The 26,015-nt window shown below is 33.4% G+C and overlaps 2 protein-coding genes across 2 annotated transcripts in view; one reads left to right on the forward strand and one right to left on the reverse strand.

Moving 5' to 3' along the window:
- The window catches only part of LOC127730583 (E3 ubiquitin-protein ligase UBR3-like), a 110,338-nt gene extending 103,340 nt beyond the window's left edge, over positions 1 to 6,998 (reverse strand). The window contains exons 1-5 of the mRNA XM_052239035.1: positions 6,570 to 6,998; positions 5,641 to 5,854; positions 4,983 to 5,119; positions 2,473 to 2,619; positions 725 to 832 (exon numbers count right to left, since the gene is read on the reverse strand). Coding sequence (XP_052094995.1) covers positions 725 to 832; positions 2,473 to 2,619; positions 4,983 to 5,119; positions 5,641 to 5,854; positions 6,570 to 6,792 — 829 coding nt within the window. The 5' untranslated portion in view covers positions 6,793 to 6,998. The remainder of the gene's footprint in view (positions 1 to 724; positions 833 to 2,472; positions 2,620 to 4,982; positions 5,120 to 5,640; positions 5,855 to 6,569) is intronic.
- A 14,252-nt stretch (positions 6,999 to 21,250) lies between these two features.
- LOC127730582 (breast cancer type 1 susceptibility protein homolog) overlaps positions 21,251 to 26,015 on the forward strand; it is a 40,816-nt gene continuing 36,051 nt past the window's right edge. The window contains exons 1-2 of the mRNA XM_052239034.1: positions 21,251 to 21,296; positions 23,367 to 23,441. The gene's annotated coding sequence lies outside the window, so the exon portion shown is untranslated. The remainder of the gene's footprint in view (positions 21,297 to 23,366; positions 23,442 to 26,015) is intronic.

A 26,015-nucleotide genomic window follows, 5' to 3' on the forward strand; every position in this document is an offset into this window, starting at 1 on the left:
AGGAATACAGGAATTTGCATTCTCATGAATGTTGTTTAACTTCTCCAGCAGATAATGTTCTTGTTTTTTATATTCATTTTCTTTTAGTGTATTAAAGCTAACATTTTATAAATATCTTTAAGAATTTTTCGCACTGAAAATGTTTGGTAATGGTAACATATCAATAGTGATACAATATGTTTTAATAGAGGGTAACATATCAATAGTGATATAACAATATGTTCTAATGAAGGGTATCAAACTCATGCAAATATTTACCACCAAATCGAAAATCTGAAAAATGTGAAATTATTTAGAAAATGATATTAGTCTACATTGGTCTTACTCTCAACCTTTGCCATATGTTTGAAATCCAATTTAAGAGGCAGCACTTTATCAACTAGCTAAAGTCAATGAAATGATTGGAGATGCCAGGTCAAAATTCTTTGCCCATTAGACATTTCCTGAAGTTTATTTCCTGAAGTTTAGGAGAAGGTATAAAACTTTCAATACTGAGGAAGCATACTGTATTGTATGTTTTATGAAAAATGACTTGTTTGAGACTGAATATCTTTCACTTTGTGTTTCTTCTCCTTCCATCTTCCATCTTCTTCCAATTGTTTTTTGATATATATGTACAACAAGAACATTTAGCATATTTTAGCAAGAGATGCCTTCGATATTTCATTACTGAATGTCCTTTATAATTCTATTTTAAACACCTTTATTTCAGGTTTCTACTTACTTTCATATTCATCAAATCCCTTTGGTGTAGTCATGTTATTTAATGCAGTGTTATATCTTTTCTGGCTGTCAACAAAATAACTATTTGACCCATCTGGTAGTAAGGTTACTGAAATATAATAAAAAATATAGAAAAATAAAGAGTTAATATGCTATATGTCTCACCAGCTTAAGTGATTATGACTGAATATGTTTAAAGGGTTTAAAGTCTTATGTTGATTTTTCTAACCCCCACCCCACCTTTCCCTATATCTTATATTACATATGGATTTTCCTTGAAATTAGGTCACAATGTCAATAGTGATACATACTCTATCTTGTAATATGTACAGAAAAATAAACTATTGTTACTGATTTTTCAAGATTTCCCATTTAATTTTGGCATTTTATTGGTAAAAAAAAAACACGAAAAGGCAAAAACTCGAAAACACAAAATATTTTTTCTTTCTGATTTCAATTTTCGACTTTACGTTTTCGCATTTTAGATTTCGCTATTTCGCGTTTTCACCTTTTCGTGTTATAAGGAATGCTGATATATATTATCGAGGACATGTTTTGTTAATTGTTTATTTCAGTCTTTTTTGTTATTTGAATTTACATTTTAGTATGTTATAAATCAAATATGAGAATTTGAGTCAAATCGGTGAACATGCTGTTAATGCCCCTTTAAGACATAGGTACTTGTCTCGGAAAAAAAATCATATATAAATGTGTTATGTCACTGAGTGCCTGTGATCATGGTGCATTCCTAACGCGAAAATGCGAAATCGTGAAGTTAAAAATGCTTAATCGAAAAGAAAAAATATTTCGCATTTTCGACCTCGCGTTTTCTACTTCACATTTTCACGTTTTAGGACTTCGTGTTTTCGCCCTATAGAATATGAAGGGCGAAAACATGAAATCGCGAAATGGCCTTAACAGGCCACCATAGGTTCCCCATAAACTGACCTAATCACAAACTAATATATGAAAACTAAGCAAAAGTTTCAAAGTCAATAGAAAATGACTGAAGGGGCGGGGCCAAATAATCTCCATGGAAATGAGATATGCCAATGCTTATACAATTGCATACCAAATATCATTGACCTATCACTAGTGGTTCCCCATAAACTGACCTAATCACAAACTAATACATGTAAACTAAGTCAAGTTTCAAAGTCGATAAACCATGACTGAGGGGGCGGGGCCAAATAATCTCCATGGTAATGAGATATGCCAATGCTCATACAACTGCATACCAAATATCATTGACCTACCACTCATGGTTCACCATAAACTAGACCTAATCACAAACTAATATATTGTTGACGCCATCCGACGCCGGAAACAGCATATTTGTCTCGCTTTTTGACTCCGTCATTGGCGGGACAAAAATTAGCTTGAGCAAAAACTTTAACCTGCCCACTCGCACTATCACTTTCTATGTTCAGTGGACTGTGAAATAGGGGTCAGAACTCTAATTTGGCATTAAAATTAGAAAGATCATATCATAGGGAACATCTGTACTAAGTTTCAAGTTGATTGGACTTCATCAAAAACTACCTTGACCAAAAACTTAAACTTGAAGCGGGACTGACAGACGGACGAACGGATGCACAGACTGAAAAACATAATGCCCCTAGTTGGGGCATAAAAATAATGTATCATGATGAAGGACAATAAATTACATCCCTCTTAAGTTCTTCGAAGATGTAATACAACAATGTATTTCCATTTTTTATAGTATGTTTAACTTTACTATATACAAACCTTCAGTTAACTCCTTGTACAAGGCATTCGAGGAAAGTGCCTGCCCAATGACCTTTCTCATGGCTGCCCCCATATCACTTAGTGTGTGTAGAAATGTTAAGAACTGGTCAGCATCCTGCATGTCTAACTGATATGTATCTTTCATCTCTGAAAATATATGCAACATTCCCTATCTTATGTATCCTCTGAAAGATTGATTTGTGTACAGTTAATGGATGCTTTCTGATCTTTTGAATTTTAGTTGATAGGTTAAGCACTATAAATAAATTTAAACCTCATTTACTCTTGTGAATATCTTATTGCTGTTCTCCATTTGTTTTTGACAACATTGTTTAAACTCCATCAATGAATATTTCTTGTGTTTACATACTGAGTGATGAACTGGTCTCAAAATTAAAAGTAATCATTAGCAGATTAGTATGTTTACCTAAATTATATCTCAGGTATAGGAAGTAGATGAGCGATGAACCTGATATTATTTCACATAGTAAAGCATGTTCCCATTAAGACTGAAAACAAATTTTAGGAAGCTCTTATTTGTAGTTCCCTAGAAAAATATGACGAATATTTCATACATAGATATAAGAAGATGTGGTATGAGTGCCAATGAGACAACTCTCCATCCAAGTCGCAATTTGTAAAAGTAAACCATTATAGGTCAAAGTACGGCCTTCAACATGGAGCCTTGGCTCACACTGAACAGCAAGCTATAAAGGCCCCCAAAAATGACTAACTTGTAAAACCATTCGAACAGGAAAACCAACGGTCTAATCTATATAAAAAAAAAAAAAGAAACAAGAAACACTTATGAACCACATCAACAAACGACAACCACTGAACATCAGGTTCCTGACTTAGGACAGGTGCAAACAAATGCAGCGGGTTTAAACGTTTGAATAGGCGCCAACCTTCACCCTACCTGAAATAATAGTGTAACATCAAAACATAGAAAGTCACACTATAAAATATCAATTGAAATGGCTTAACTCAATCAAAAGACATATTAACATAAACAATTCAACTTACACTGAACAAATAAATTTGATCTATGACACAATGTAAATACAAAATTAATTAAACAAGAGGGTTAGATGTTTAACAATATCAGAAAGACAACCATTATGGGTTAAAAATTTAAAGTATTCGGTAAACAGGAAGTTAATGAGGCATAAATCTGAAAACGCATCACACGGTAAAGGATGTTCACTTTAAGAATGACAAAATTTCAAGTAGATCTTATTTGTATATACATTGTAGTTCCCTAGAACTAGAGGCTCAAAAGAGCCTGTGTCGCTGAACTAGGTATATGTGCATCTTCAACAATGGACACTCTCAAACATTGTGGACAATAATAAAACATGACAAAAATCTCTTTTTTGTTGATCTTGTATTACTAATCATTTTATCTGTTTACAAGTTCCTCTCTATCTCCTTTGGTTATTGTCAAAAACACACACATAAACCCTGTTATGCATAATAGCAATCACTCCTATAAAAAGTTTGCTAATGATTTCAACAAAATTTTACTTATTTGCAGATCTTGTCTTGCAGGTCATTTTTGCTTATTTAAGTTTCTATCTACTATATAGTTTTCAACATAGAGGCAAAAATGAAAAAAATGGTAAAAATTGTCATTAAAGAGCAATAACTTTAATAAGAAGTCGTCAGACAATTTAGGCCATGTTGACTTATTTGTAGATGTTGTTGTGATGATCATTTTTTTGTATTTCAAGTTTCTCTGTATCCATTATATATAGTTTTCAAGATAATAATTAATAGGGAAAAGATTTTTGTAAAAGTTAACAGACAATGATGACGGAAGACAGATGCTGAGTGATGAGAAAAGCTCACTTGGCCCTATGGGCCAGGTGAGCTAAAAAGGTGACCAAAATTTCATACATGGCCATTATGTAAGAATATCTAAGTAATCCAAGTTGATGAGCAATGAATCTAAAAACACATTACACTGTACAGCATGCTGACATGAAGCAGCATTTAAGTCTGATAACAAGTTTCAGGAAGGTCTCATTAGTACATTTGTAGTTCCCTAGAAATATGCGAAATCATTTCATACATGTCCATCATATGATGAATATATATGTATTCTGTAAACAGGAAGTTGACAATTGATGAATCTTAAACTGCATCACACCGTATAGCATGATCATATGAGGACTGATTACAAATTTCGGCAAGATCTGATTTGTAGTTCCTGAGAAATTTGCAACGAAATTTCAAAGGACGGACGGACAGACAAAGGTAAAACAATATACCCCCTCTTCGGAGACAGGGTATAATTAAAATATCTCTTGTGACCCAAGCAGCAGGGGGGCAACAATTTTCACCAAATAAAGAAGTAAGCAATGAATGTTAATTCAAACCAGAAAACAAAAAAATTTTGGTTATCCTTTTTATCCAAAAAGAAACAACTTTGTTCTCCTTATCAGCTTATTGTAGACTAATTAAGTTAATTGAAAATGATGCTGGTGAATATAAAGGAAGATACCAACCTTCACTAGAATTGTCCCTCAGATGATGAAGTAATCTTAAAATTATCCTGGGCATCATTATCTCTGCTACAACCAATAAATCCTGTGGTGGAGTAAAATTCTGTGTCTGTCTATCAGGACCATGTCGTGTACAAAACCTGAAACAAAAGGGTAAACATTACAAAATAGATCATGTTCCTATCATATCAAGAGCTGGGATAAAAAAAATGTAAAATAAAGAGCTTCACTAAACAAGAACTCCATCGCTGCATGCAATTGATTGAGGTAACATGTATACTGAGCATAACTGACTATCCCTTCCATAGAAACCAAGAACAGCATGATGAAAATTTTCTTTGTTCAATGGGTGTTGTAAAATTTCAAACAAAATGTTAACAGGAAGTGGCCACATCATCATCATGGCTGATGTAAAAATTGCTTACACAATACTACTCAATATAATCAAACTCCAGACCAAATATAAAATCATTCCCTTCAATAGAAGCCAAGAAAAGTTTGACGTTTTCTATCCAAGTCTCTCTGATGGACAGGTTACTAGACCTGCTTTTGATGTTGACAATGCAGGTAACAATTCATAAATTGATATTAATGTCAGCATTTGAACACTGATTCAGTGTATATTAATATGATTAAAGCCATAAATATTTCATTTTCTTACCCTTCTTTTTTCATGACACTAACATCCCCACAGTCACAGGCACCACCAGCTTGGCTTCGGAACATGTTGAAGTCATGCCCTTCATGATTCCCTGCCTGAAAACAGTCTGCACATAATGACATACATGGTGATATACCACATGTCCTACATCTATAGGCCACAAAATTAGCTGTCCACACTAGTCCACATATCACAGCATTGTCATATCTTCTAACTGAAATTAAATTTTCTATTATTTAAATGTTATACAGAGAAAATGCTTCAAAACTAAAGTATCAAAATTGCTTTCCAAAAAAAAAGAAAAGGTAGACAACGATGCTCTTAATTGTCATTTTTGTCATTAACATTTAATAGTTTGTAACCTTTACAGAAAAAATGCTTGTAAAGTTTATATATATATTAATATATATAAAATTTTGCACCCTAACTGTTCCTGTACCATTTTTTTTTATCTTATCACAATAAAATATTCCAAGTAACTAAACTTGTTGCAGTCTAAAAATTTTCCATTCCTTTCAAATAACTGGGATTTATTTTGGGGTGTTGCATGTTTTGTTATTCTAGAAGATATACATTTAGATCTCTTCCATTTTCTTATAAATTGCATTGATGATGAGCTAATGAGCCTTCTTTTTTACAGTGCATTTTTTGTCTTGGTTAATGTAGCTATAGAATACCAGCAGGATTTTTTGGTGTAAGAGAATCACACATATTTAGCACATTTATCTGAAACCTTGTAAAGAAGATACATGTAATAATCATGGAATTGTAAAATAAAAAAGACATTAAAAGGCTCTTTAAACTGAAATTTCATGTGAAGAATCCTTTTTGTAGCTGTACCAACATAGCATAAATTACAGGTAGGCAAAGTTAAATTGAGACTTTGCTTGGTGATCAAGTTTTGGAATATTTTGCCTATTGGGTCATACCATTTTTGGAGAATTCATCGAAAGTTACTCCACCAGCTATCAGCCATCTGCACCAATCTAAAACATCAACATCATCAATAGACTTATTTCTGGGATCAAACAAATAGTTCATAAACTCGTGAAGACTTTTATTTCCACTCTTCCTGAAACACTCCGACTTGAAGTGAGTGGCGACAGTCCTCTTCCCCCTTTTTAACAACGCATTCACTTCTGGAGCTGCCATTTTGATGTTTCCATGGCAGACTAAAATGTTTCAGAGACTTTTTTGCAGTCAAAACTTTGACTAAGGCGGAAAAACAAATTATAGGTTATCTTTCATTATTAAATGTTTTTAAGTAGCATCATAATATAAGGGTTTACATGGGTATAAAGGTATTGTTAGGCTTTTGTTGACACAGATTTCCGACGATAAGTAAGACTTTGACAGGTACCCACATTACGGAATATGATAAAAAACGAATTTACGGTCTTACTAATTAGCAATCAGAAGAATTACAGCGACAAAATGTAAAATTTAGCGACAAGAAGTCAACATTAGCGACAAGAAGACAAATTTAGCGACAGGAAAGTTCATATTCTATTAAAAAAAATAATCTATAGAAAAAAAGTTAATAAAAAGTAAAATCACAAAAATACTGAACTCAGGCCGAGGAAAATTCAATCGGAAAGTCCCTAATCACATGGCAAAATCAAATGACAAAACACATCAAACGAATGGACAACAACTGTCATATTCCTGACTTGGTACAGGCATTTTCAAATGTAGAAAATGGTGGATCCGGGAGAAAGGAAGAAAGACCATTCACAATTTGTCTTACATTTGTTTTTCTCTCTTTCAATTAAATAATAAAAAAAAATTAAACCTTTCAGATGTAGAGTTCATAAGAAGGTGCTCTCTATTTTCAACCCTCTTATCTAATTAAAATTGAAACTTTGATTTCTAACCGATCTATTCATGTACCGGACCGGCAACTTTTTTTATTTAATAAGAAAATCTATAGTGCCGTTATACACATGCATGTTGATTGCTTGGAGTCCCCGCCCGAAAAGAAAGAAATAGTCTAACTCCAAGATACTATATTCCTGAATCACGTGATTTTTACTAAGTGGAGCTTAAATTAGAATAAATACCGAATATGGAAAGTGAAACTACAATTCATAAGATAAAGTCCGTTGGCAAATAGAAGAAAAAGAAGATTATTTTTGGCAAAGGGTACCGGGGTAATCCTCTTTGTGTTCAAAATATACATGAAATATTTGCCACTGCCCCTTGTCTCGGTTCTACGAATGTTTACCCTGAGTTTTCTATCTGTTACATGCCAAGAAATCCTCGCTAAAAATTCCGGTCGACCTCCTACGGCATCCATTAGTAGTTAAAGATTTGATTTCATTCAATAAATTAATTTATGACCCGCGTGTACGTCTCACTTAAAACACAGCCATATACCAAATGGTCAAAATTAATCATCCATGTAATTTGCTCTATGGGATGTTTGCAAAATTTCAACGGAGGCAATTTCTTGGCATGTTGAACCTGGTTTTATAGCGCTAAACCTCTCACTTGTACGACAGTCTCATCAAATTCCGTTATATTTACAACGATGCGTGAACAAAACAGACATAATAAATAAAATAGTCAAAATATGGGTACAGCAGTCATCACTGTGTTACAATATCAAAACAAACAATCATTTACAAAAAGCACAAAAGCCTCTATCAAATTAAAAACCACATTCATTCATTCATAAACTACAGTTGAATATTTGTTGTTTCATAAAGTTACAGCGTTTATATTCAGTGCTATATAAACTTTGTACCGATTTTCTGTTGAATGTGCACGTCGTTCAACATAGCTAAATATTCTAAAAGCTTCACTAAAGGGTCACATTATATGTGTCATTTAAACAAAATGTCGAATTTTCAGTACACCTTTGGTATTTTTTTATTTTTATATAATATGCAGTTGTAAATGTTCAAATGAAAGTTTGTATGATTCAGTTATGAGTCAAAACATCGACAATGAACATGATTTAGGTCTATTTTTATAAGATTAAAATATACTTCAGTCAGTTGTTTTTTTTTTTGCGTTATTTGTGTGCGTACAGTGTCAGGTTAACACATATTTCAAATGATCATCGGTTTTTCCTGTTTTCTGATTACCTTGAAATCTGCTATTAAAGTGAATTATTTTAAAACTTTTATGATAACTCTAACGAAAAAATCACAGTTTCCTTAATTATTGATATGTAACATTTTTTTCTAGAAACTAAATTCAATCGGCTTAAATGAAATGCATGTCTATCCTGCGACCGCTTCTAGATCAACCGGTAAATTGTTTCTCCCTATGAATATGGAACTATTCAGTGATGATTTCAAAATCACCAAGCATCCTGAAAATTGAACACGTTACGTTTCTTACATATCAGTGTTGAGAAAAGAAAATTCAAGATATTTAATGAAAAAAAAAGTGCGTATACCTTTATCCTGTATATTTTTCGGTACACCATGGAAACTTGGCAAACAACTTATCAATACTCAGAATGAAAATATATAGAAGTTTTGTTCCTAAAAAAAATATTGGTAATGCAAAACAAACTTTAATTCAATTCTGCAATCTAAAATTCGACATTTTTTTAAAAGACCCATATATCAACAGATGAAGCCTCTAGTGAAAATAGTAAAATTTACGGAAAAGTTACATGCGATGTCTACAAAAAGTCAACTTTTATAGATTAAAAAATCAAAATAAGTCACAGACATCCGTTCCATACACATGCATAACAAGCATGGACTATTGTCCAATTGTTCAAAAAATGTGCAGGAATAACACAAAACATCAACCATTCGATTTTTACGGATGTATCGTTGCGCATGGGTGCAATTTAGTTATTCCTCATATCTTGGGTCGTTTGGAGTTCGCTTCAAACCAATTTTTCAATTATTCATTATGGATTCAAAATCAAGTTTGTGGAACTCAGCGACGGATTTAGTATCACTCCGAACATTGGCTTGCCACGGCATCCCTTTTTTCAAAATCCTGGATCCGCACCTGGAACTATATTGTAAACAAGGATACATCTACAAAATATAATTACAGAATGGAAACTTTTGTTTGTTCCTTACATAGATTATAGTGAAAAAATTGTCAAATATTTGTGCAAATTGGGTACCCTCATGTAAGACAAAATAATAAATTCCAAATATGACAATTATAAATTTATTGGTGATTTTACTATGACATGCCTAATTGTGATAAGAGTGCAATGATAAGAGTAATCTGTGATATTTTTCATTTAAAACATTATTAAACAAATATATATATCAAAATCTACACATGTTTAAAGCCATGTAAATTACTAAAGCAACCCTTATTTTATATTTGCTTATCAAAATTAAACTTATTTGTGAATTGACTATGAAGAAAAGGAAGGACTTCAATGCTTCATTTCTTTTACACGTCGAGTTGGAAAATTAAAAAAAAAACAAACAAAAAACAAACCTGTATTTTGTAGTAGATGTTTAATTAAAATAAATCATTGTTTTATGTCTGTCGACTAGGGCGGTACATGTTTTTACAATGTCTGTTAATTTTGGCTTCGGATGCCTCAATGTACTCATTACTTCCCGGCAAACGGATGCCGTAGCTGACCAGAGAGAGAGGAGGAAGCTGATGAATTGCCTCGCCTTTAAGAACCTCATTCGCGAGAATCAGCTGGAGTACAATAAATTCACAACAAAATAGATACCAAGATTTTGAAAGGCCCTTGGTGTCTCTTCTGATTCAGATTCAGATTTTTTTTTTCGTTTTCTTGCTATTTCTATGACTTCCGCAGTAGGAAATAAAATCGCACAATGCAACATATAAAACAGACATTCAGATTGACACATGGTCTGTATTTTGGTTAAAGACCCCCATCTCCAACCCCAAAAAAGAGGAAAAAAGGAAAAAAAAGTTAATATCTTTGATTGAATAAACAGGAAATAAATATGAGAGCGACGCATAATGTCAAAATATTAGATTGTAAACTAAAAATTCTATCGTGAAAAAAAACTTATTAATCGTAATGACCTACTTGTTCAGGAATTGTTTCATGCGTATAAAACATGCGGCGGGGTTTTACTAGTATAATTGGATCTAAACCTGCTCTATGTATGGTCAGAGATGAAATTTAAAAAAACCATTATGCATGCAAAAGAATAAAAGAGTAGAAAACCAAAGCTATGTCCTGAAAAGGGGCAGGGTAAGCAGTTTTCGCTTCTTGCAAGACACACGAAGGTCATTTTTCGGAAACAGGGAAAGGAATCTACGACAAAGGGACAAGTTATGTTGTCTTTCGGGACACGGTCAACCTATAACGGTCAATCAGTCCTAAATGACACTGCAATGACAACAAGCTCTGTTGAGATATAAATATCATACGCATCACTGAAGAGACAATACTTGTCGAAATGCGCATGTGGCGCGGACTTGAAAAAATGGTGCCGTTGATGTTTCCAGTTCATTAAGGAAACACATCATCTTTAACATGGTATCGTGAAGCGGAGTAGTCCCTCGTAACTAAATTATCGATGTAGCCTTTTCTGTTGACCTTAAACCCAGTAGGCGTTTACCCTCCCAAAATTTAATATGTCACGGTTCAACAAGTGACGTGAAGATCGGTTGAGAAACACAAACTTTAGCGGACAGTCCTGTTAAAATATATAGATAAGGAGATGTGGTATGACTGCCAATGAGACAACTATCCACCAAAGTTGTAATGAAGTGAATGTAAGCAATTATAGGCAACCGTACGGCCTTCAACAATGAGAAAAACCCATACCGTATAGTCGGCTATAAAAGGCCCCGACATGAAAAATATGACACAATTCAATTGAAAAAACTAGCTGCCTAATCTATATCAAAACATAATAATTTGATTGATAGCGTCGAAAAACTAAAAAAAATGTACCCCCCCCCCCCTCCTTAAAGTTAAATGGTTGCTCCTTAAATACTCACATAAAATTTAACAAAAAAAAACTTAAAAAGGCAGATAACAATGTAAAATAATTGCAGTAATTATTTCCTTGAAAGTTTAATAAATTTAACATTATATGTTGTATAAATAAATGTAATTATAATATCAAACAAAAGAGAAAGGTATAATTCATATTTGTTTGAAATATGTTCTTTCGTCAAAATAGTGCAAAATCGATAAATCGAAGTTGTAAACGTAAAACTATTCATGAATGATTTTTAATTTTGAGACGACCTCCTTCATTTTACCTGTAAACTGTAGGTGTCATTAGTCGGTGTCGAGAGTTGTTGAAAAGGTCTAATAGGTTGTAATAAAATCTTTGAATGTTGTTTCTTTTGGTATATGCATATATATTTTGTTATCCGTATATTAAAACCATACTAAATACTATTGTTAAACACATATGCACTTTTACGGTACTACAATCTGTCGATGACTATACTTTGGCAAATCCATCGGATGTTTGATGTGTACTGATTGATTTTTTAGTCTTAGATACATGATTTTTATGTATTAGTGGATGTTGGCTTAGAACCAGCTGTCAGTTACTGCGAGTACCCTCAGATCTGTTCTTTGCGTCTTTTTTGTTGCTAGGGATTATAGATGTTTGATGTGTACTGATTGATATTTTAGTCTTAGATACATGATTTTTATGTATTAGTGGATGTTGGCTTTGAACCAGCTGTCAGTTACTCATGCAGATCTGTATTTTGTGTCTTTTTTGTTGTTAGGGATTATAAATACCCTGCCACGTCCGGTCTGTGTTTTTGTTAGATGTTTTCTGCTTTGTATCGATCTCATGAGTTAAGCCCTTTTCAACTGATTTTTATAGTTTGTTCTTTTGTTGTGCTTTACCGCCATTCTCCCAGTTAGTGGAGATCCGAGCGCTCACAATCATGGGTAACCACGCCACATTCTTTATGTGCCTGTTCCAAGTCAGAAGCCTGTAGTTCAGTGGTTGTCGTTGGTTCATGTCTGTCATATTTGTTTTTCGTAAATTGTTTTGTTATAAATAAGGCTGCTAGTCTTCTCAAATGAATTGTTTCATAGTTTTCATGTCGGGGCCTTTATAGCCGACTATACGGTGTGGGTTTTTGTCATTGTTGAAGGCCGTACGGTTGCTTATAACCGCTTACATCCATTTCATTTGAACTTTGGTGGATATTTGTCTCATTGGCAACCATATCTCCTTATTTTTATACAGAAAGTTATAACCAAGGGAAATAGAGCATTGTCATTCATAAGGCGCAACTTATATACCAATCTAATTAAAATATAGAGCTCATAAGAGTATGGAGTATTAAAACGAAATCAGAGGTCTATACTTTATTAGATTGTTTGGATACTTGTCCAGAAGAAGTAAAGAAACAAGCTTACATTTGTAAGACCGCACCTTGAATATGCCAGTAGTGCATGGGACCCCTTTCAAAAAAACATATATATAAAATAGAGATGGTGCAACGCCATGCAGCACGATTTAATATCCCGGATTACTCTACTTCATAAAGAAATACACAACAAAATAGCCATACCAATTCCACCATATATCATCAAACTTGCCAGAACATCAAGACATTACCATCAAGTGGCGGATTCAAGGGGGCGTAGACTTTCATCGGAAAAAACTATCATTTGTTGGTATAAAATCGTCAACAAAATTTCGCCTCGCTCCGCTCGCCAATTTACATGGTATATGTTAAGTTTTATGGAATTACGCATCCCTTTCAAGATTCCTGTATCCACCCCTGCCATCCGGACAGTTATATTCAACTGCAGACACATAACTATATTAACAATAAGCTTTTTCCCACGCACAATCAGGGAATGGAACTAACTACCAGACAAGCTGATAGGTGTTGAGTGCAGTGAGGAGTTTAAGACATGACTCACAAAACTCCAACTCAATACCTAGACAACATCAGCAACATTGTGCTTAACCATGTGAATAGTTTCTTTTTAAAACGCACTGTAAATTTGCACCAGTAATTTGTGAAATTTAGAAGATGAAGCCATGTTGAACGATGTCAAAACAGTATACTTGAGTGATGGGTCGCTGACCTTTTTCAAGTTATCCACATAGATGTAGATGTATCCACTGGAGTTCAAATGACGCGGATGTAATTAATATTATATTACCGTACGGCCTTCGACAACGAGAAAATCCTACACAGCTATAAAAGTCCCCGACATGAAAAATGTGAAACGAGAAAACTAACGGTACATTTTATTACAATATACAATTTACGAAAACAAAGATGACAGACATAAACAACTCACAACCACTGAATTATAGGCTCCTGATTAGGGATAGGCACATACAAATGTGGCGGAGTTAAACATGTTTGTGAGTGCTCAATCCTTCCGAACAGTAGACACAAAGCACCGACATAAGAGTTATCGCAGTTACTGAAAGGTAGTTCCAAGCCAATAACAACTAACATAAATAATAGATAATGAATAAATCGTGTTCACCAAGTCTAAAGTAGCATTTTAGTCTTAGATGCATGATTTTTTTAATTAGTTATTACTGACTTTGAACTAGCTGTCAGTAACTGCGAGTACTCTCAGATCTGTACTTAGTGTCTTTTTGTTGTGGGGATGTATATAAGTACCCAGCCATGTCCACTCTGTGTTTTTGTTAGATGTATTTCTGCTTTGTATCCCTTTTCAACTGATTTTTATAGTTTGTTCTTATGTTGTACTGTTACACCACTGTCCCGGGTTAGAGGGAGGGTTGGCGCGCCTTCAAACTAGTTTAACCCCGCCACATTCTTTATGTGCCTGTCCAAAGTGAGGAGCCTGTAGTTGAGAGGTGGTTTTTGTTTGTTGCTGTTTATCATATTTGTTTTTCGTTATTTGTTTTGTATAGTGTGTTCTTGAATAGTGCTGTTGCATCACTGTCTCAGTTTAGGGGGAGGGTTTGGCGCCATCTAACTAGTTTAACCCCGCCACATTCTGTATGTGCCTGTCCCAAGTCAGGAGCCTGTAATTCAGTGGTTGTGGTTTGTTGCTGTATATCATATTTGTTTTTCGTTCATTATTTTGTACATAAATCAGGCCGTTAGTTTTCTCGTTTGAATTGTTTTACATTTGTCATTACGGGGCCTTTTATAGCTGACTATGCGGTATGGGTTTTACTCACTGTTGAAGGCCGTACGGTAACCTATAGTTGTTAATGTCTGTGTCAGTTGGTCTCTTGTGGAGAGTTGTCTCATTGGCAATAATACCACATCTTCTTATTTTTTTATCAATCAGTACACATCCAAATGATTTAGTCTAAAAACGTCATAAACAGTATGAGAAACGCATGACCTTGTGAAATGCAAAATAATAAGTAAGCAGTATCGACAGGATGTAACATCATGAGTACTTATAACTGTACAGCTTTATATATATATATATATAATCATAGGTTTGAAAACAAAGGGAAAATTAACAATAGGGAACGAAAAGTCGTCTCTTTAATCGTAAATCTATGTATATAGCTTCCCGTGTGAAACTGACATATCCAAATCTATAAAAGGACAACTATTACTGTCTGTATTAGATAGATTTAAAGTAAGTTGCCTTGGGTAAATTTCCGCAGTACAATTAGTAAATTCTTGGTTTTTAAAGCAAACAATATCAAGGTATATGTAAGTGTTTTTAAATCTATCAATTATTAATTAATTATTATTAAAATTTAAGTTAAACGGATCTTTACTGAGTTTTGCAATACAATGTAACCACGGCATAGCAATACAGGAACAAGTCTGCTATCAAATAAACTGATCATAGATACCAGGATTGAAATTTTGTACGCGAGACGTGCGTTTCGTCTACAAAAGACTCATCAGTGACGCTCGAATTAAAAAAGTTAAAAGGTGCAATTGGTGTCCATTTGAATGCCTTCAATCTATCGATAAACTATCACCGAAACGTACATATATATAAATGTTGTCAAGGAGAAAATTTACAACTTTAATCATCTCATCACAGTTCCAGTAAGTATACCTAGCTTCTTTACATTTTTCTTTACAGAAGAAGGCTTTTAATGAGTTGCAGTAACTAAACCTGCAATCATATTTTTTAAAGATACATTTAATGAAATAGAGGAACTTATGTTTGGTAAGATTGTGTGGAAGTGTAGTATACAAAGAGGAAAAGTCATGACTGTCAACCGAATTGAACGAACCATCAAAAGCACGTAATCCAAAACATCCAAAGAGTTTTTGACACACTAAAAATAATTAATTCCATTTTTTTCATAATGCTTTATTACAACAATTGACAGCAAGTTCTTTAAAAAAAAGAAGTAAAGGAACTAGTTAACAGCACGGAAAATTTAGTCAAAGAACACTTAATGGAAGCTGACATGAAAAGAAATTTGAAGGTTTTTTTTTGTGTAGTTTAGGTAGCAAATATACATAATAGGGACCTTCAAATATTCAGAGGAAGCCTTAAGTTGAGATGTGGTAGTGACATGGTTATTTACTTTAGACTCTCGGTAGAAGAGCGCATGGCCTTGAATGCAGAAGAATTTATAATTTCATTCTTAAGAACTTCCGTGTAGTGTTTACATCATACCATTACCACATTGTTGGTTGTTTTGTCGGTCGGTACGAACACAAACCGATTTGCGGGTACTTGAAATGTGAATATCAACAATATTCAGACACTTATGCAAAAGTATGATCTGTTGACAATTATTTTATAGAGAGGTGTTGTGGGGGTCCAAAATCAAAAGATTTCTGGTCGACAGTAAAACCTTTTCTGACAAATAAAAGTTATATGTACAACAGGTTTAAGAAATTTCGAGTGATTATTTTTTGGAAACAATCTGCAATAAATGTTGATGATGATCATCGCAGTATTTCGCTCATTAAAGATCATTAACTCGATAAAGACAAAAACAGTTTTATCTTTTCCCCTATAATGAGAAACGTATATGTAGAATTAATGTAAAAAACAGTCTTGAAAAGTCTAACAAATGAATTACAATCATACCCTAAAATTTGTAAATTTTATCAAAGATGTAGACCGATTGTGCTCTGCTATTTTGCATTCCTAAACGGCGAAAGACACCAGACCTACCTTAATAAGAGGAAATAGTCCACGTCTTCCACAGCATGTAATCATCGGACGTCGGCGTATTATTGTATAACAAATTACTTCTATGGTATAATGCAATTTACAATACAAAATCAATAATATAACTATATGAGAAGGAGATATCGAGAAAAAGTTCCAGGCTCAAAAGCTGCCAGGTCCAATGTAAAAAAAAATTTAAAAAAATAAAATGTTCGTTTCACAACAATTGTTTCTAAAAATGAAAATACCGTAAATCTTCATTGTTGAAGATTCAAATAGTATGCAAGCGGGTTTTCCAAAACAATGTTAATATAGCGGGAAGCGAACATTACATAAAATTTTAGTTTTTTGTAAACAATTTGAAAACAAAAACCATGAACATTGTAGTGTGTGATGTACACATAGTCACACACAGCTTTCACAGCAGAACTTTGAATTAGTTGAAAACGTACAGACTACAGAAAATAACTAAATATGGAGAAAAAGATCCAGGTTCAGGAGCTGCTGGGTTCAATAACAAAAAATTTGGAATGTTCAATATGGTAATTACTTTTACATGGGTTTGGAAGATGTATGGTCAGATCATATGTTTTCGTACGTCTTATGAATTCGTACTATGCATGCTTTTTCAATGGAAATTGTGACGTCACAATGCATTCTTAATAGTAATACTCATAGTAGTACGAAAACCCATGAGACGAGGATACCTCAACTAGGTTGGACTGTCTCGATGGTTTTCTGGTAGTCTTGTGAACTAACACATAATTTAAAAATATGGTACAGCATGTCAGTCTAGTATAAAGCAGGGTTTATTGTCTTGCCTTGACAGAGTCAAAAAGCGAGACATAGGTATGCTGTTTCCGGCGACGGCATCGGCGTCAACGATGTATTAGTTTGTGATTAGGTCTAGTTCATGGTGAATCACTAGTGGTAGGTCAACAGGTCAATGATATTTGGTATGCAGTTGTATTAGCATTGGCACATCTCATTACCATGGAGATTATTTGGCCCAGCCCCCTCAGTCAAGGTCTATTGACTTTGAAACTTTGCTTAGTTTACATGTATTAGTTTGTGATTAGGTCAGTTTATGGGGAACCACAGTGGTAGGTCAATGATATTTGGTATGCAGTTGTATAAGCATTGGCATATCTCATTTCCATGGAGATTATTTGGCCCCGCCCCCTCATTCATGGTCTATTGACTTTGAAACTTTTGCTTAGTTTTCATGTATTAGTTTGTGATTAGGTCAGTTTAAGGGGAACCATTAGTGGTAGGTCAATGATAATTGGTATGCAGTTGTATACGCATTAGCACATCTCATTTCCATGGAGAATATTTGGTCCCTACCCCTCATGGTCTATTGACTTTGAAACTTTTGCTTAGTTTACATATATTAGTTTGTGATTAGTTCAGTTTAAGATGAACCACTAATGTTAAGTCAATGATATTTGGTATACAAATGTATTGGCATTTGCAAGTTTCATTTCCATGGGGATTATATAACCCTGACCCCTAATTATGGTTCATTGACTTTGAAACTTTTACATAGTTAACATGTACAAGTTAATGTTTGTGTTTAGGTTTGTTTAAAGGGAATGACTTATGAAAAGTCAATGGTATTTGGTTTGCAGTTGTATTAGCATTGGCACATCTCATTTCCATACCTGTCAACCGATGAAAATGAAAATGCAGGTCATGACCTGCATTGAAGAATAAAATCTCAGGTCATAACGCGAACAAACTTTTTTCAAGCTGAATTTAAGTATTTAGGGGACATTTTTTTTTTATATTTTAAAACAAACAGTATCCAAAACATGTTCCAATGGTTAAGTATTAACTGAAAATAAGTTAAAACTATTATTGTTGCAATGTACTTTTGATTTTGATATATTGTTGTTTCATAAAATACTTTTTCAATTCAAGCCAAGCCATAACCCCACTTTCTTGTATTATAATCGGTTCACCAGTCACAAAGACACTCAGTGTGCATCTATCTGTACAGTTTTATACAATCTTCACAGTTGATGTTAGAGTATAATAAAAAAGTTAAACATTTAATGGAAGTAGAGATGAGAAAAATAATTTTCAACTATTTATTTTCTAATTGTACTAAGGTAGAAAAATAATGAAAAGAAATATCGTAATACGTATTTGCATTCAATTTGTTTTAAATTTAATTTTTTTTACAAAAATAAACATAAATTTAAGGAGTTATATTTTGAAAGGTGACAAAAAAGGGGAAGTAACTCAAATTTTTTGTGAAACAACTTTGAAATACACAAATTATTTACGACCTAAAGCTAAGGTAATTGGTGTTAATTAACAGTGTGTTTGACACCAAAGCTATCAAGAGAAGCCATGCACTAAAATGGATCACTTAATTTGAGTTTACACAGCTATTTGAACTTCTTGTCCGAGAAGAATTACGAATATGCCGGTATTTCAAAGGGAAATCCCTTATGAAATCAGTCTGAAGGCTTAAGAATCCGAGTGAAAACGGGTCCTTTTCGGAATTCCCGGGTTATTTAACGACCCGACGGGTATCCCGGGTGAACCCTCAGAGTTGTGAAAATCTTGGGTCACATCCGCAGGATACGGGTCAGTTGACAGGTATGCATTTCCATGGAGATTGTGCATGTTTAGCCCTGTACCTTCAGTCATGGTTCATTGACTTTCAATATTTGCATAACTTGCATGTTAAAGTATTGCTATTTTAATTTCAACATTTGCATTAGCCAAATAACAAATAGGCGAGACATATCTCTGTGTTAACAGTTTATATTCATATCTCATTATTCTGTTCTTTTCCTGAATATGCATTTTAATGCGCCACTGGAATTTAACAGCCATCCATCATCATCAAACATCTTGGGACTAGTCACTCTAATGGGTTATGATAAATGATTTGGCATAAAAGTGGGATGAAACTTTTTTCAAGATACAACAGCTTATATGAATTATGAAAATGGAAATTAATACTTTTTATAATTTATAAAAGCATGGATAAACAAATATTTTCAATGATTGTCTTATGATGTAACCCCGGATTCGTCCCACGTATAGTAATATGGAATTGTGTTACATTGACATATGAGAGGTGTTGACATGAATTTTGAAATTCTTTATTATTTAAACTGAACACCTCAAAACAGGCATTCAAATGAGTTAAAAGGGTATTGAAGCAAATACATGTACATGCATATACTCAATCAAACATTTTTTAACAATATACATGTGTAATAGTAGACTAAGAACACTTATGACAATATGCATTGTAAGAGAAGCATTAGGTCCTCTTGCACTTAAAATCCCCCATGGAGATTGTGAAAAGTTGGCAGGCTTTATTAAAGGGTGGGACAAAACTTGGATTATACATAGATAAGTGTCTTATATATAATCATGGTTTCATCCTACCCCTATGGAAATTTGTTACCTTTTAATATAGATGGTAGGACGAAACCGGGATTATATATAGATAAGTGTCTTGTATATAATTCTGGTTTCATCCCACCCCTATTGAAATTGGTTAGATTTAAAAGGAAGGATGGGTCGAATAACACAGTAAAGTGAATTTGAAGTCTGTATGTAAGGTTTGTAACTTTATTGGAAGTGAAAACTTTATGTTTAAAATATAAACTACTTAACAATTTAAAAAAGGGCCTTGAAAGGAGTTTTCTTTTGGGGATAAGAGCCAATTAGCAAAAAGGGGCTTGGAATAGTTTTTGGGGAAGAGAAGATTCTAAAAAAGATAAAAATGGGGGACGAAACTGGTACCCTATAGGTTTCATTTTCAATCTCCCCTAAAAAACTTTAAGAAAAGATCAAATGGTTGGACGAAACTGGAACCCTATAGGTAACTGTTTCAATCCCTGATCATAATGGCGTTCAACAATTAAAGAACATTTGAAAAATGTAAAAGAGGTGGGACGGAACTGGTACCTTACTGGTAACATTTCAATCCCCACAAATAATTCTAAGCAAATATGAAATGGTGGGACAAAACTGCTACCCTATATACAATGTATAGGTAATGGTTTCAAAACCTGATCATACGGGTGTCAGAAAAAATAATTGATACATGTATTTGAAAAAGATCAAAGTGATGGGATGTAACTGGTACTTTATGCGGTTGATTAAAAGGATATAAAAACATCAAAAAGGGTAGGGACAAAACTGGTATCACATAAGGAATATCGCAAGCCTGGATTTATAGTTGAATGAAGAGAAAATAAAACAAAAGTGGGACAAAACTGGTACTCTCTATATAACTGTTTAACTAATGTGTTATATATGATAGAAAATGATACGGCAAAACAGCTACCATATAAATATTAATTCCAAGGAACTTCGTTGTAATTCCCGTTAACGGATAAAGGGGTTTTATAATATTTTAAAGCATAACTACTATAAATATGAAAACAAAATGTATCTAATATGTATACTGAAAAAATATCCAACTAGTTGTGTTTATGTACATGTACAAATGTAAGCAAATGCATAATCATGCAAGTTTTATTTTCATGGAATACCTATTGCCCTTATATTTGTTTTGGAAATAGGCCATTATATGGATTGTTTTTTTTTTCAGTCTTGAACTGTTGAATAATCCAGTGTCAACAAATTGTGACCATCCATTCTGCAGGTAGGTGTCCATGTACATGATTCTTAATAGATACAATATCAATAAAAAGGTGTCTGCCCTTTCTATAGCTATAGGTAAATGTGCATTGTAAATAATAGTTTTGGCAAAACAGGGAAGTATATTCTGCAAGTAAAATTAATTACTGATACACTTTCAAAACTTTACATTTTCCACAAAAGATGGCCACCCATTTTGCAGGTACATCCAGATGTACATTCTTAATATCAAACCCTGACAACAGGATCAGCTACATTGTATTCACATATACTTTCTAAATAATACAATATCCATTAAATTAGATCAGTAGCCCAGTCTGCAGGTAGATGTTAACTTTTATTCCAATCTTGAAAAGTCATCTATTCTGCAAGTAAATGTACAATACATGTATGATCTAGCCTCAAAAAAGTGGCCATCAAATTAAGGCATCAATTCTATAACTACTGGGTACTTAAACATTGTTAATACTACATTTTGATAAAAATTAAGTACATGTTGTACACTGTAAATACAAAAAACCTTAAAGGTGGTTATCAGTTCTAAAGGTATTGCATTTATGATGTACTTACAGTTGTGTGAATACAGTGTTAACAAAGAGTTCTGAAGTTACAAACGTAGGTGTTAAAGTCATCCCAAACTCCAATTCAGAACTTATTGAAACTTTCTCAGAATCTTCACAATATGATGCCATTGTGCACCTCCTATTTTGATATCATAAACTGCCATACATTTTTATGGGAGTTGGTATCATTATGTGAGCTTTGCTCACAGACACTCTAGATTTTTGTTAGCACACACTACATAGGATTTTGATAACATTTTTTTTAGATCCTATTTGTGCTCGTGAATAATTTATAGTAACTCAGAAATTATGTGCAAGTGTGATCAAGGGAAATAACTCAATTTAAAATATTGCCTAAATAGGTAGAAAAATGCGAATCCCCTTAGTCTTCTTCTTTCAGACAGTAAAACCCTTACCAAAATCGGGCATATGTTTTTCTGTGTGGGGGGGGGGGGGGGGGGGGGCTGTATAATTTCAGAGCTATTTCTGGTCAGAATAAAGACGTTTAATCTAAAGCCTTGTGGATAGATATTGTCAGGCTCTCTGCATGTTAGGAACCCTTGAAAACAACTTGTTGAAGAATATATAGGTGGCCTGTTGCAAGGGTTAATTTCTGCACCTGTCGAATATACCCTGATTTTCAAGTTGCATGCCAAATTTTCTACATATTTAATTATTCCAACCATCACAGTTAACCTTTAATGGCAGGACCTTCCTATTGTATTTATTGTTAATTTGTTCTCGTCCTAAACATGTCTGAAATATTTGCAATTGGACATAATACAAACAACAATTAATCAAAAAGCAATGTTTAATTTAACAAAAGGTTAACAATGCACAAATAAATTCATTCCTTCTAAATACCATAAACAATACCTGAAGTTACAGCATTCAATTCTCAAATAACAAATCTTTGTGTTGTTTAAACCATGAGAAAAATTTATTGTCTTATTTCAAACTCAATCAATGAAAACTGAAATATTTCGTACTTTTTATTTGAAAATTCAATTTCATGGTCATTTATGGGAATAAACATGAATTTACAGTACCTGTTGAAAACAAATTTTATGTCAGTATATTACAGTGCATCTGACAGGCTTCAATTGACCTTGACCTTGATTTCAGCGCTTATTTTATTTCCATAAAATTGAGACAACTATACACCAAAGTTCAAATAAAGTGGATGTAAGCAATTATAGGCAACCATACGTCATTCAACAACGAGAAAAACCCATATAGTATAGTCTGCTTTAAAAGGCCACAACATGAGAAATGTGAAACAATTCAACTGAGAAAATTTAACGGCCTAATTTATAACAAAACATTTTACGAAAAACTAATATGATGGACATGAACCAATTACAACCACTGAACTACAGGCTCCTGACTTGAGACAGGCACATACAGAATGTGGTGGAGTTAGACAGTAATATAAAAACAATACAAGTAGAATTACAAGAAAGGATTTGTTCTTTTCCTTAATTTATATAAATATTTCAATTGTTTTTCAGGTTTTGTATTTTAGAGTTTTTAGAAAAGAAGAGGTCTGTGCCTTGTCCACTGTGTAAAGCTCCTATCACTAAAAGGTAATTAAGAAATAGAACAAAATTAAAACTTGTACATGTATCTGGTAAAATCATTCAGGTTTGAAATTACTTATTTTGTATCTTTAGAAAACTGAAGCCAAATGATGGTATTTTATTGAATAAATTAAAATTTTTAATCGTCTGTTATATATGTGAATGTTGTCTTCTCACTAGAATTTCATATTGACCAGAATGAATTGGTGTTGAAACTTTTAGAGAGATATGCTACCACTAAGATTTCAGTGGTGAGATGGGGAAAACAAAAAATCTCTGCAACCAACAGTTGAAGACAATATAATTGAAGATATTTTTTGTTGGAGATTTGACCTCCCTATCAGGAGAATAGTTTTCAGAATAAGATTTCAATTTTGTTTTAGTGTCTTGAAATTGCATTCTTTAAAGGGAAACTTCGCAAAAAAATGAAAAATTGATATTATGTCCATTCTGTATAAAAAAGCTCGAATTCATAAATATTAAAATTTTATTCTGCTAGATAAGAGATCACCATCAATTTTAAATTTAGAGTATCAATTCTCTGCGTGCGGCCATTTTGACATCTTCTCGGTTTAGAAACCACGATATATCTATAAACCACAAAGGACCAAAACCAGCAGTAACCTAATGTAGTCGTAATTGCGTGTCGATATCTTGTCAATCGTACGGTTGTTTTATCCGACTAACTAACTTGATACGGAAAATGTAATTATTTGTTAAATAACTATGGTCTGTTGGTTTTCAAACTGTTTATATGGGAATTAGTTAAAAAGTCAAAGTTCAAAGTCATAAATAAGTGTTCCGTGTAAAATTGTTTTCGAAAATCTAATTTGTTCATAATTCTTTTATGTAATAAACTTATTTAAATAAATTCGGACCTTCCCTTATCTGATCACCAGCATGGCTAAAGGTATTACTCCCAAAGGTATTGTGAGGTGACACGTCCAGGTATTCAAGCGATTTCCTGTCGGGCTTAAAAACTCTTATTACACAATTACATAAAGCAAGTTCATGCATCGTCTCACTTGTGAGAGTATTGATCAGTGTATACGGCCGATAACTTGTAACTTTCCATTTTGAAAATATCAGGTGTATAATATAGATCTCTGTCTTGCGTGCCGATAGTGATATACTAGTCATGACCAGAGACATCTCTGTCATTACTAAACTCATACGCTTGTTTATAAATAACATTTCTGGTGTAAAGAATACTATTTATGAAAATCTAAATAATTCCAAAAAAAGATTTGATAAAATAAAAATATATTTACAAATTTTTTTCCAAGGGTAAATTGGGGTAAATGTAAGTATATACTCGTTGTCAATAATGATGGACATTTTGAAACATACAAGAAATATTGATTTAACAAAAATGTACGCACTTGTCGATCATTGATTTATACGCCTTGATAGAAAGTTACGGAACTATAGATAGTCGCAATTTAAAATATATACATGTATATTGAATATAAGAAAGAAACATCCAGAACAATTTGATTTAAATACATATCTAACTTGCTTTGGTTCATCGAAGTTATGGACATAGTAAAATCACAGATTTATATTTCAATTAGATTGTTCTTGAACAATTGAAGAAATTCATCATCATCACTATTGTTGGGTATAATCATGGAAGTAATATTTAATATTACTTCCATTGTATAATGTATAATAAGGTGAACATGGTTCTGAAAGTACCTTATGTCAATTTTCCTGTTCCGACATGCATGTATTATATGCCACTGGACGTACACTAATGATCCCAAAAAGTCTATTTGAAGAAATAAAGAAACTTCACTTCGGATAGACTGATAGTAGTTGTACAAAAAATAAATTAACGAATACCGTATTAACGTCTGACCAGCAAGAGGGTTGATTAATTTATTAAGTCAGTGGCGTAGCTACCATTGACGCAACGACGCACTTGCGTGCACAAACGAAATGGCCCCAAAAAAAAATCATAATTAAAAAATCATAGCAGTCAAAAAAAGAAAGAGTGCGATTGACTGTCGCTTTGTATATATAGGTGTTTCAACTTGTCAGAAAGGTTTCCGTGTTTTCTATCAGTTCAGTTTTGTTGTGCGTACATCGGTATATACAATGTTTAGACCATCTACTAATTTAAAACGAACTACGAGATCGTCTTGTCAATTTGGAAGAACTTTTTCTTGCCCAGATGCTTCTTCCAAACAATCTGAAAAGTTTGAACCGGGACCATTAAATACGATATTTCGCGCCTACGAGTCCGATCTTCAATCAGAAGATCAGTTTCTTCTCAAAATTAAAAGGTGGGTTGCGCGATGGGATATTTATCCATCTAAGAAACCAGACCATCTCTGTGCAACATTGAAGATGACGCCGAAAGAACTTTGCCCAAATATATTCTGTATTCTGCAAATACTTCTCACCATGCCACCCTCAACCTCTACTGCTGAACGCTCTTTCAGCGCTCTGAAACGCGTAAAAACGTATCTGAGATCGACCATGGGATAAGAAAGACTTTCTTCACTTGCACTGCTGCACGTTCATTCTGATTTTGACATTGACACTAAAGAAGTTATTGACACGTTTAACAATGCT

Source organism: Mytilus californianus, unplaced genomic scaffold (assembly GCF_021869535.1).
Source record: "Mytilus californianus isolate M0D057914Y unplaced genomic scaffold, xbMytCali1.0.p SCAF_2, whole genome shotgun sequence".
Taxonomy (NCBI): domain Eukaryota; kingdom Metazoa; phylum Mollusca; class Bivalvia; order Mytilida; family Mytilidae; genus Mytilus; species Mytilus californianus.